Here is a 13,040-nt window from a genome sequence, read left to right as displayed (position 1 = left end):
ACTAATGTCCTTTAGTGAAGGACACTTGCCATCTTCACCTGGTCTGGCCAACATGCGATTCCAGAACCACAGTGATATGCTTGATTCTCGCCCTCTTCTAAGTACTTAGGATTGGACAATAAATACTGGCCGAATCAGCGACGCAGTGACAGAATAAAAAAAATACTTTTATGTTATTCATTTCAGTAAGTTGTTCCTTATGACCAGGAGTTTAATATTCTGGTATATAGTCCTGACTTCTCCTTTGAATTTTGTGTAGTAACTATTTCGGCTCTTGGCTTTGCTTTATCTCCTGATACCTTGAAACATTTCTTCCACATCTATTCTGTTAAAGCCCGTTAAAATTTAATAGACAACCTCAACTTGTTTAGCTTTCTGTGACCATTCAAATCTCTCAGGTCTGTTGGAACAAATAAAGTTTCTGCTGAGTCCCCAGAAAACCTTGTTGGCCTGATCTCTGTGTTTGGAGTTTCCTCTGTTACTGTATACCTAAAAGTATTATGCTGCCCAGATTAAATAACTCCCCACTATATTCCTGAAGATGTTTAACCTCTTTATCTGTCACATTTCTATTCCACTTGTTGATACACATTTAGGGGAACTGTTTTTACATGCAGGTGAGCTTGGGTATATTCTACAGAAATATTCATGAGCTTGGCTTTAATCCCAAGAACTCAGTGGGATTGGGTGCATGAACGTTTCCAATCACTCCATCAAAGTGTGTAATCAAGTGTGGATTGTGTCTGTGGAGCTGTCATTCACAATCCATAAATTCTGTTTTTTATTCTTTTGTTTCATAAAGTTTTCTGTGTAAAGCTGGAGCTCTTCTTAATCCCCAAAGCAGATTTGGTTTTGAATGTAGTGTTTGGAATACCCTCTTTGGTGGATCGGGATTTCTTCAGTATTGGCTCTTTCTTCTCCTTGGCCTTGGGATTGGACAACTTGTGCAGCTGCTCTGAGAACACAGAAGATAACAGACATTTCAGCATAAGCTCCATTTACTAAATCCTCTTGAAGTGGGTGAACCCTCATGTCGTACCCATTCTTATCAACCCTCACCTGCTACTGCAGGATAACAACACTCAATGTTCTTCAACATGGATTCATAGATGATGGTCTCTGAATCAACTTGTTCTAAAATGTGCAAAATAAACATTTTGTGAAATATACACATCTAACAATTAAGATTAAATTTAAAAAATATAAGCCATAAGTATTAAGTTAGCCTGGAGCAGTGTTTTTTTAGAGCAATAAGATGGTGCTATTTGTTGGGTCTGCAGATTGCAAAGGAGCAAAAATGGCCTTTAATAGGCCTTTCATCACTATACACTCTTCTCGTCGGATATGGCAGTTTAGAGAGAGTTTACGTGTTACTGACGATTATATCTGTAATAACCAACTTTGCTTCCAAATTCTATCAGATCGAATGGATTGGTTGGAGCGACAGTTAGATGCAAAAGGAATTTACAAGAGCAAGGGGGTGTGGATGGCAGTTATAGAAAGGGAGAAAATCCACAGAAACAGTCAGATAGGTGGGTTAACTCCAGGAAAGGTAAGAGAGGTAGGCAGGTAGTGCAGGAGTCTTCTGTGCCTATTCCCATTTCAAACAAGTATGCTGTTTTGGAAAATGGGTGATGGACTCTCAGGAGAATGTAGCCCAAACAGACAAGTTTCTAGTATCAAGACAGGCTCTAATGTAATGAGGGGTACATCAGGTTCCAACTGGTCGATTGTGTTAGGGGACTCTCTAGACAGAGGCACAGACAGACGTTTCTGCAGCCAGCAGCAAAAAATCAGAATGGTGTGTTGCCTCTCTGGTGCCAGGACCAAGGATGTCTCAGAGAAGGTGCAGAATGTTCTCAGAGGGGAGAGGGACCAGCAGGAGGTCGTAGTACACATTGGAACCAACAACATAGGAAAGGAAAGGGATGAGTTTCTGAAGGGACAATACAGAAAGTTAGGCAGGAATTTAAAAAGGAGCACCTAATTTGGAAGGGGACTAATATACTGGCAGGAAGATTTGCTAGAGCTGCTCAGGAGGATTTAAACTAGTAAGATGGGGGGGACCCTGGGAGATAGTGAGGAAAGAGTTCAATCTGAGACTGGTACAGTTGAGAAAAGAAGCGAGTCAACAGTCAGGGCAGGCAGGGGCAAAGCAGAGAACAAAGTAGGACTGAAAAATTTAAACTGCATATATTTTAATGCAAGGGGCCTAACAGAGAAGGCAGATGAACTCAGGGCATGGTGAGGTACATAGGACTGGGATATCATAGCAATTACAGAAATGTGGCTCAGGGATGGGCAGGACTGGCAGCTTAATGTTCCAGGATACAAATGCTATAGGAAGGATAGAAAGGGAGGCAAGAGAGGAGGGGGAGTGGCATTTTTGATAAGGGATAGTATTACAGCTGTGTTGAGGGAGGATGTTCCCAGAAATACATCCAGGGATGTTATTTGGGTGGAACTGAGAAATAAGAAAGGGATGATCACTTTATTGGAATTGTATTGTAGACCCCCTAATAGTCAGCGGGAAATTAAGAAACAAATTTGGAAGGAGATTTCAGTTATCTGTAAGAATAATAGGATGGTTACGGTAGGGGATTTTAACTTTTCAAACACAGACTGGGACTGCCATAGTGTAAGGGTTTAGATGGAGAGGAATTTGTTAAGTGTGTACAAGAAAAATTTCTGACTCAGTATGTGGATGTACTTACCAGAGAAAGTGCAAAACCTGACCTACTCTTGGGAAATAAGGCAGGGCAGGTGACAGAGGTGTCAGTGGGGGAGCACTTTGGGACCAGCAACCATAATTCTATTAGTTTTAAAATAGTGATGGAAAAGGATAGACCAGATCTAAAAGTTGAAGTTCTAAATTGGAGGAAGGCTACGTTTGATGGTATTAGGCAAAAACTTTCAAAAGCCGATTGGGTGCAGATGTTCGCAGGTAAAGGCACGGCTGGAAAACGGAAATGAGATAACGAGAGTCCACAGACTGTGTATCCCTATTCGGTTGAAAGGAAAGGCTGGTAGACATAGGGAATGCTGAATGACTAGAGAAGTTGAGAGTTTGGTTAAGAAAAAGAAGGAAGCATTTGTCAGGTATAGACAGGATGGATCGAGTGAATCCTTAGAAGAGTATAAAGGCAATAGGAGTATATTTAAGAGGGAAATCAGGAGGGCAGAAAGGGGATATGAGATAGCTTTAGCAAACAGGGTTAAGGAGAATCCAAAGGGTTTTTACAAATACTTTAAGAAAAAAGGGTAACTAGGGAGAGAATAGGGCCCCTCAAAGATCAGCAAGGCAACCATTGTGTGGAGTTGCGGGAGATGGGGAGATGCTAAACAAGTATTTTGCATCAGTGTTTACTGTGGAAAAGGACATGGAAGATATAGAATGTGGGGAAATAGATGGTGACATCTTAAAAAATGCCCATATTACAGAGGAGGAAGGTCTTGAAATGCATAAAGGTAGATAAATCCCCAGGGCCTAATCAGGTGTACTCTGTGGGAAGCTAGGAAAGTGATTGCTAGGCCCCTTGCTGAGATATTTGCATCATCGATAGTCATAGGTGAGTTGCCACAAGACTGGAGGTTGGCTGATGTGGTACCATTTTTTAAGAAAGGTGGTAAGGGCAAGCCAGGGAATATAGACCGGTGAGCCTGATGTCAGTGGTGAGCAAGTTGTTGGAGTAAATCCTGAACGACAGTATTTACATGTATTTCGAAAGGCAAGGACTGATTAGGGATAGTCAACGTAGTTTTGAACATAGAACATAGAACAATGTAGTGCAGAACAGGCCCTTCGGCCCTTGATGTTGCGCTGACCTGTGAACTAATCTAAGCCCATCCCCCAACACTATTCCATCATCATCCATGTGCTTAACCAAGGATTGTTTAAATGGCCCTAATGTGGCTGAATTAACTACATTGGCAGTAAGGGCATTCCATTCCTTTACCACTCTCTGAGTAAAGAACCTGCCTCTGACATCTGTCTTAAATTTATCATCCCTCAATTTGTAGCCCTCTCGTACAAGCTGAAGTCATCATCCTAGGAAAAAGACTTTCACTGTCTACCCTATTTAATCCTCTGGTCATCTTGTATGACTCTATCAAATCTCCTCTTAGCCTTCTTCTTTCCAATGAGAACAGACCCAATTCTCTCAGCCTTTCCTCATAAGACCTTCCCTCCAGACTAGGTAAATCTCTGCACCTTTTCCAATGCTTCCACATCCTTCCTGTAATGGGACGACCAGACTGTACACAATATTCCAAGTGCAGCCGCACTATCATTTTGTACAGTTGCAGCATGACATTACGGCTCCGGAACTCAATCCCTCTACTAATAAAACCTAACACACCGTATGCCTTCTTAACAGCACTATCAACCTGGGTGGCAACTTTCAGGGATCCATGTACATGGACTCCAAGATCCCTCTGCACATCCACACTACCAAGAATCTTTCCATTGACCCAGTACTCTGCCTTCCTGTTATTCTTCCCAAAGTAAATCACCTCACATATATCTGCATTGAACTCCATTTGCCACCTCTCAGCCCAATTCTGCAGTTTATTCATGTCTCCCTGCAACCTGCAACATTTTTCCACACTGTCCACTACTCCACCGACTTTAGTGTCATCTGCAAACTTACTAACCCATGCACCTAAGCCTGCGTCCAAGTATTTTATAAAAATGACAAACAGCAGTGGTCCCCAAACAGATCCTTGTGGCACATCACAAGGTGCGTGAGAAATCATGTTTCACAAAATTGATTGAGTTTTCGAAGAAGTAACAAAGAGGGCAGAGTGGTGGATGTGATCTACATGGACTTCAGTAAAGCATTCAACAAGGTTCCCCATGGGAGACAGGTTAGCAAGGTTAGGTCTCATGGAATACAAGGAGAACTAGCCATTTGGATACGGAACTGGCTCAAAGGTAGAAGTCAGAGGATGGTGGTGGAGGGTTGCTTTTCAGACTGGGGTGCCACAAGGATTGGTACTGGGTCCACTACTTTTCATCATTTATGTAAACAATTTGGATGTGAACATAAGAGGTATAGTTAGTAAGTTTGCAGATGACACCAAAATTGGATGTGTAGTGGACAGCGAAGAAGGTTACCTCAGATTACTATGGGATCTTGGTCAGATGGGCCAATGGGCTGAGAAGTGGCAGGTGGAGTTTAATTTAGATAAATACGAGGTGCTGCAATGTGGAAAAGCAAATCAGAGCAGGACCTATACACTTAATGGTAAGGCCCTCGGGAGTGTTACTGAACAAAGAGACCTTGGGGGGCAGGTTCATAGATCCTTGAAACTAGAGTCGCAGGTAGACAGGATAGTGAAGAAGGTGTTTGGTATGCTTTCCTTTATTGGTCAGAGTCTTGAGATGTCATGTTGTGACTGTACAGGATGTTGGTTAGGCCACTTTTGGAATATCTTATCAGAAGGATGCTGTGAAACTTGAAAGGGTTCAGAAAAGATTTACAAGGATGTTGCCATGGCTGGAGGATTTGAGCTATAGGGAGAGGCTGAATAGGCTGGGGCTGTTTTCCCTGTAGCATTGGAGGCTGAGGAGTGACCATATAGAAGTTTATAAATTCATGAGGGGCATGGATGGGGTAAGTAGATAAAGTCTTAACCCCTGGGGTGGGGGAATCCAGAACTAGAGGGCATAGATTTAGGGTGAGAGGGGAAAGATATAAAAGAGAACTGAGGGGCAATGTTTTCACGCAGAGGGTAGTGCACATATGGAATGATCTGCCAGGGGAAGTTGGTACAATTGCAACAGTTAAAAGGCATCTGGATGGGTAATTAGTAGGAAGGGTTTAGATGGATACAGGCCAAGTGCTGGCAAACGTGACTAGATTAGGTTCAGATATCTGGTCAGCATGGACGAGTTGGACCGAAGGGTCTGGTTCCGTGCTGTACACCTCTATGACTCTATGATTTCTTCAAAATTTGCTAGATTCTGGGAAGGATCCATCAGACTTGTAAATCATAAACATCACTCCTGTATTCAGGGAAGGAGGAAACCAGGTTCAATAGCTTGATGCCTGTCATAGAGAAAATGCTAGAATTATTTAAGGGTACAGCTGGGTATAGCTGAGACGATGATAATCAGGAAATGTGAGCATGGTCGTGTGAAAGGGACATATTTAATCAATTTATTAGATTTCTTTGAAAGAGTAACAGGCACTGTGGATCAAGGTGATAATGTAAATATATTGCACTTAGATTTTCACAAAGCATTTGACATGGTTTAAAAGGTTATTGTGCTAAGTAGGAGTTGACGGTGTAATAGGGTAACATATCAGCATGGATAGATGATTGGCTAGCTGGCAAAAAACAGAGTGGCATTGCAGGACTCCAATCACACATCCTGCAGTATGTGTAGGCACCTTAGCTGTTTACACGATTTGTATCAATGATTTGGATCAAGGTTGTGAAGGCATGATAGCTAAGTTTGCAGATGATACAAAGACACTAAAGACAAAATGAAGAGACTGCAGATGGATTTAGGTAAAAATGAGTGGGGAGTGGGCAAAAAAATTGCAAGCTCAAAGTGGGAAAACATGACTGACTGGAAGAATGAACAAACTAGGATATAACTTAAATGGAGAATGACTGCAGAATTCCGAAGTGCAGAAGGGTCTAGATGTTCCAATGCATGAGTTACAAATAAATATTATGCAGGTACAACAAGCAATTAAGGCTATTGGAATGTGAAGATTATGAGAAGATTTGAATATACACATTATGCTTCAGTTATTTACAGCACTGATGAGCTTACATCTTGAACATCTTGAGGCAGTTCAGAGGAGGTTTACCAGATTGTTTCCTGGAATGAGTGGTCTGTCTTATGAAGATAGGTTGGACAGATTTGACCAGACAAGGTGGATCCGGAATATATGTTCCTCTTATAGGTGAGTCCAGAACCAGTTTAGAGGGGACACGTTTAGGATAGAAATGAGGGGAAACTTTTTTCTCCGAGGGTTCCATGACTTTGAAACTCAAGATGGTGCCATTTGATATTTTTAAGATGGGGGCAGATAGATTCTTGGTTTAAAAAAAAGTCAATGGCCTCTGTCTGCTATAGTTGGTATGCTTGTAATAAATATAATCAAATACACCCTCACCAAATATATTCATTCCAACTGGCATAAACATTACCCATCTCAAACTGACATAAGAAACAGAAGCAGATCACAGAGCTTCTTAAGCCTGTTCCACCATTCAATACATCATGACCAATTTTCAATCAACTCCACCTTCTCCTCAGATCCCTAAATCTCTTGGTCCCCTTGGAGTCCAAAAGTCTCAGTCTTGACTGAACATTCCCAGCTCATCGGGATGGAAAATTTGAGAGTCACTAGTCCTTGGAATTTCTTGACATCTCATTTCAAAATGGTTAACCGATTATCCTTTACCTTTGGATCCACCAGCCTTGGGAAATGGGGCTGTCCTTTTGAATTGGAATATGGATTCCTGACAGTTCACACTATTTAGGTAGAGCTTTAACCACAGTTTCATATTGATTGTTAAGCCATTATCTGGTAATCTGCCCATTACTTAAAGTTTGCTTCATGACCGTTTCCTAGTAAGAAGAGCTTGTAAGAAGGCCTATGGTGTATTAGCGTTCATTAGCAGAGGGTTGGAATTCAAGAGTCGTGAAGTGATGTTGCAGCTGTACAGGACTTTGGTTAGGCCATATTTGGAGTACTGTGTGCAGTTCTGGTCGCCTCATTTTAGGAAAGATGTGGAAGCTTTGGAGAGGGTGCAGAGGAGATTTACCAGGATGTTGCCTGGAATGGAGAATAGGTAGTACGAGGAGGTGGGGGCATGGAATGCGCTGCCTGTGGGAGTGGCAGAGCAGAATCATTGGTGACCTTTAAGCGGCAATTGGATAGGTACATGCATGGGTGCTTAAGCTAGGACAAATGTTCGGCACAACATCGTGGGCTGAAGGGCCTGTTCTGTGCTGTATTGTTCTATGTTCTAGTGGAAATAGTTGAACTCTATCAGTCTTGCCAAGGGAGCCCTAAAGTCGAAAGTCATTGGCTATTATTTGAAATAATGCTCATTAAACAGGCTCTGAATTTACTCACTAATCACTTTGATGAGAATATATCTCTCACGTTCTTTCAGGATGTCGTTGACAAATTTCTGGGAGTTTTGTTGCAGGCTGAGATTCATTAAGTTCCCAGATTCATCAGTCAGGTCGATGCAAGCTAGAACCGGGAAGTAGGAAGAAGAATCTAAGATCCGATTTGAATTCACACCTGATTTCACCCCTCCATCTGAGGACAGCCGCTCACAGCCCACCTCCCCCCTTTCCCAACCCTCCAAGACCCGCCTATGCATGAATAAGTCAACTTCAGATCAGTGGTCAGTTTCCTTATCGAGGAGTCAGAACGCGTGGATTCAAGCCCCAATCCAGGAATTGAGCACATAATTTAAGCTGACGTGCTGTGGAATACTGAGGACTGCTGCACTGTTGTGAGGTGTTGTACTTTACTGAGGCAATAAACTGAAGACTGGTCAGTTCCCTCAGATGGATGTAAAAGATCCAATGGCACTATTTCAAAATCAGAGAGGTCAGATATCCTGGCGTCTGAGATAATATTGATCCCACAGCACAAATCTCAACTACAAACCATTATCTGCCCATATAAAATGATTTGGATGAGAATGTAGGAGACATGGTTAGTAAGTTTGTGGATAACACCAAAATTGCTCGTATAGTGGACAGTGAAGAAGGTTATCTATGATTATAAAGAAATCTTGATCAATTGTGTCAATGAGCTGAGGAGTGACTGATGGAGTTTAATTTGGATAAATGTGAGGTATTTCATTTTGGTAGGGCCCTGGGTAGTTTTGTAGAACAGAGAGATCTTGGGGTTCAGGTATATAATTCTTTGAAATTTGTGTCACAGGTAAACAGAGTGGTTAAGAAGGTGTTGAGCACACTTGCCTTCATTGCTCAGACCTGAGTATAGGAGCTGGGACATTATGTTGAGGTTCTACAGGACATTGATGAAGCCTTTTCTGGAATACTGTGAAGATTTGGTTACCCTATTATAGGAAGGATATAATTAAACTGGAGAGGGTTTAGAAAAGATTTACCAGGATGTTGCCAGGAATGGAGAATTTAAGATATAAAAATAGACCGGAAAGGCTGGGACTATTTTCACTGGAATGTAGGAGATTGAAGGATGACATTATTGAGGTTTATAAAATCATGAGAGGATGAGAAAGGTCTTTTCCCAGGGTGGGGGAGTTCAAAATTAGGGGCATATTTTTGACGTGAAAGGAGAAAGATTTAAAAAAGACATGAGGGAAACCTTTTTACACAGCAAATGGTTTGTGTGTGGAATGAACTGTCAGAGAACGCGAGGGATATTGGCCAAGCGGAGGCAGACAGAACTTGATTAATTTGGGAACATGTTCGGCATGGACTGGTTGGACCGAAGGGTCAGTTTCCATGCTGCATGTCTCTATGACTTAAAACTGTGTGATAACAAGTTGCCATATTTACTACATTCTGAAAGTGATAATTTCCCAATAATACTTGATCAAATGTAAAGAAGTTCTATTCAAAATATAAGACCTCCATTCTTTCTGGTTGCTCCTTGCTTTCAGCTACGTAACTTGCAATCCTATTTCACTCCTTTTCTTTTATTGTGCCCATATTTGGAAAGTCACAAATGAGAATGTCACGCTGGTCAACCTTCTCCATACATAGCAGCCATAGTTAGTAAATTTGCTGATGACACCAGAATTGATGATATAGTGGATAGTGAAAAAGTATAGTTAAGAGTACAATGAGATCTTGATCAACTGGGCCAATGCGCCAAGGAGTGGCAGATGGAGTTTAATTTAGATAAATACAAGGTGTTGCATTTTAGTAAGACAAACTAGGGCACAGGTAATTGTAGGGCCCTGGGGAGTGTTGTCAAACAGACCGACCTACTGGTATGTGAGGAATAAAAGGATGTCTACGGTAGGAATAGGGCCAGTCAAAGACAGAAGTAGGAAGTTGTGTGTGGATCCTGTGGAGATCAGAGAGGTGCTAAATGAATACTCCTCATCGGTTTTCACTCAGGAAAAGGAGAATATTGCAGAGGAGAAGAATGAGATACGAGATATCAGACTGGAAAGGATCGAGGTTAGTAAGGAAGAGTGTTATCAATTCTAGGAGTGAAAGTAGACAAGTCCTCTGGGCTGGATGGGATTTATCCGAGGATTCTCTGGGAAGCTAGGGAGGAAGTGTTGGAGCCTTTGGCTTTGATCTTTGAGTCGTCATTGTCTACAGGTTTAGTACCAGAGGACTAGAGGATTGCAAATGTTGTGACCTTGGTCAAGAAGGTCAGTAGAGATGACCCAGTTAATTAGAGACCAGTGAGCCTTATGTCTATTGTAGGTAAAGTTTTGGAAAGGATTATAAGAGATAAGATTTATTATCTCTTGCAAGCAATAATTTGATTGTAGATACTCAACATGGTTTCGTCAAGGGCAGGTCGTGTCTCACAAACCTCATTGAGTTTTTTGAGAAGGTGTCCAAGCATGTAGATGAGGGTAGGGCAGTTGACGTGGTGTACATGGACTTCAGTAAAGCCTTTTATAAGGTTCCATATGGTAGGCTGTTGGAGAAAATGAAGGGGCATGGAATTGAGGGTGATTTAGCAGTTTGGATTAGAAACTGGCTTTCTGAAAGAAGGCAGCGAGTGGTGGTTGATGAAAAATATTCAGTTTGGAGTCCGGTTACTAGTGGTGTGCCACAAGGATCTGTTTTGGGACCATTGCTGTTTGTCATTTTTATAAATGACTTAAGACACAGGCATAGATGGATGGATTAGTAAGTTGTCAGATGACACTAAAGTCGGTGGAGTAGTGGACAGTGTGGAAGAATGTTGCAGGTTCAAGGGAAATTGGATAAACTGCAGAATAGAGCTGAGAGGTGGCAAATGGAGTTCAATGCTGATAAATGTGAGGTGATGCACTTTGGGAAGAATAACAGGAAGGCAGAATACTGGGTTGATGGAAAGATTCTTGGTAGTGTGGATGTGCATAGGGATCTTGGGAGCTCATGTACATAGATCCCTGAAAGTTGCCACCCAGGTTGATAGTGCTATTAAAAAGGCATACGGTTTTATTGGTAGAGAGATTGAGTTCCGGAGCCATAATGTCATGCTGCAACTGTGCAAAAAGCTAGTGCGGCCACACTTGGAATATTGTTTACAGTTCTGGTCACTCCACTAAGGAAGAATGGGGAAGCATTGGAAAAGGTGCAGAGGAGATTTACCAGGATGTTGCCTGGTCTGGAGGGAAGCTCTTATGAGGAAAGGCTGAAAGACTTGGGTCTGTTCTCATTGGAAAGAGAAGACTAAGAGAGGATTTGATAGAGACATACAAGATGATCAGAGGATTAGAAGAGATGGGCCCTTGAAGACAGAAACAAGGGTAGACAGTGAAAGTCTTTATCCTAGGATGATGACGTCAGCTTGTATGAGGGGGCATAGCTGCAAATTGAGGGGTGATAGACGTAAGACAGATGTCTTAACTCAGGTTCTTTATTCAGAGAGTGGTAAGGGTGTGGAATACCCCGCCTGCCAATGTAGTTAACTCAGTCACATTAGGGAGATTTAAACAATCCTTGGATAAGCACATGGATGATGATGGGATAATGTAGGGGGATGGGCTTAGATTAGGTCAGCGCAATATCAAGGACCGAAGGGCCTGTCCTGTGCTGTATTGTTCTATGTTCTTGTATGTATGTTATTTAAGTGGTATCACAGGTAGACAGGGTGTTGAAGACGCTGCTTGGCATGCTTGGTCAGAGCACAGGAATTGGGAATTGCTGCCTGAAAAATATCTATTATTTATCAATCTTCTATTATACTTGCGTGTTTTGCACTTCTTATGCATTTTATGCTGTGTACGATTGTCTAGTTTGTGCTGACCATGTAGCACCCTCGGTCCTGGAGGAACACTCTATTGTTTTTATTGTAACTGTTGTATATGGTAGAAATGACAAAAAAAGCTACTTTACTTTACTGTACTCATTTTGGAGCTGGACAAAACGACTTCTGCAGTCCTGACTACAATTCTGGTCACCCTACTATAAGGAAGAGTGTTATTAAACTGGAAAAGGTGCAGAAAAGATATACAAAGATGTTATCAAAACTGGAGGGTTTGAGTTATAAGGGGAGGCTGGATAGGCTGGGACCTTTTCCCCTGGAGTGTAGGAGGCTGAGGGATGACCTTATAGACATTTATAAACTCACAAAAGGCATAAATGGTCCAGAATTGGTCAGGGACCTTGAAGTGAAGGAGCCATTGGGAAGTAGTGACCATAATACAATAAGCTTCAATCTGCAATTTGAGAGGGAGAGGGTACAATCGGAAGTGACAATACTTCTGTTGAATAAAGGGAACTATGGAGCTATGAGGGAGGAGCTGGCCAAAGTTCAATGGTGCAATACCTTAGCAGGGATGACAGTGGAGAAACAATGGCAGATATTTCTGTGTATAATACAGAAGATGCAGGATCAGTTCACTCCAAAAAGGAAGAAAGATCCTAGGAGGAGGCAGGAGTGGCCGTGGCTGACGAGGGAAGTTAAGAAACATATAAAGTTAAAAGAGAAAAAAGTATAACATTGCAAAGATAAGTGGGAAAACGGAGGACTGGGAAGCATTTAAAGAACAACAGAGGATTACTAAGAAGGAAATACGCAGAGAAAAAATGGTCAAAAATATAAAGATTAGATTACATTACAATGTGGAAACAGGCCCTTCAGCCCAACAAGTCCGCCGAAGCGCAACCCACCCATACCCCTACATTTACCCCTTACCTAACACTACGGGCAATTTAGCATGGCCAATTCACCTGCACATCTTTGGACTGTGGGAGGAAACCGGAGCACCCGGAGGAAATCCACGCAGACACGGGGAGAACGTGCAAACTCCACACAGTCAGTCGCTTGAGGCGGGAATTGAGCCCGGGTCTCTGGCGGCACGGTGGCACAGTGGTTAGCACTGCAGCC

At 42.2% G+C, this 13,040-nt stretch overlaps 1 protein-coding gene across 1 annotated transcript in view; it reads right to left on the bottom strand.

Annotated features, from left to right (window-relative positions):
- Nucleotides 1–380: 380 nt before the first annotated feature.
- The window catches only part of LOC122562491 (uncharacterized protein C22orf15), a 35,009-nt gene continuing 22,349 nt past the window's right edge, over nucleotides 381–13,040 (bottom strand). Inside the window, exons 3-5 of the mRNA XM_043715326.1 lie at nucleotides 8,103–8,225; nucleotides 1,060–1,134; nucleotides 381–955 (exon numbers count right to left, since the gene is read on the bottom strand). Of these exons, the coding sequence (XP_043571261.1) occupies nucleotides 795–955; nucleotides 1,060–1,134; nucleotides 8,103–8,225 (359 nt within the window). The 3' untranslated portion in view covers nucleotides 381–794. The remainder of the gene's footprint in view (nucleotides 956–1,059; nucleotides 1,135–8,102; nucleotides 8,226–13,040) is intronic.

Source organism: Chiloscyllium plagiosum, chromosome 25, assembly GCF_004010195.1.
Source record: "Chiloscyllium plagiosum isolate BGI_BamShark_2017 chromosome 25, ASM401019v2, whole genome shotgun sequence".
Taxonomy (NCBI): domain Eukaryota; kingdom Metazoa; phylum Chordata; class Chondrichthyes; order Orectolobiformes; family Hemiscylliidae; genus Chiloscyllium; species Chiloscyllium plagiosum.
Note: the sequence above shows the minus strand (reverse complement) of the source record. Positions and strands in the feature narration are given on the sequence as shown.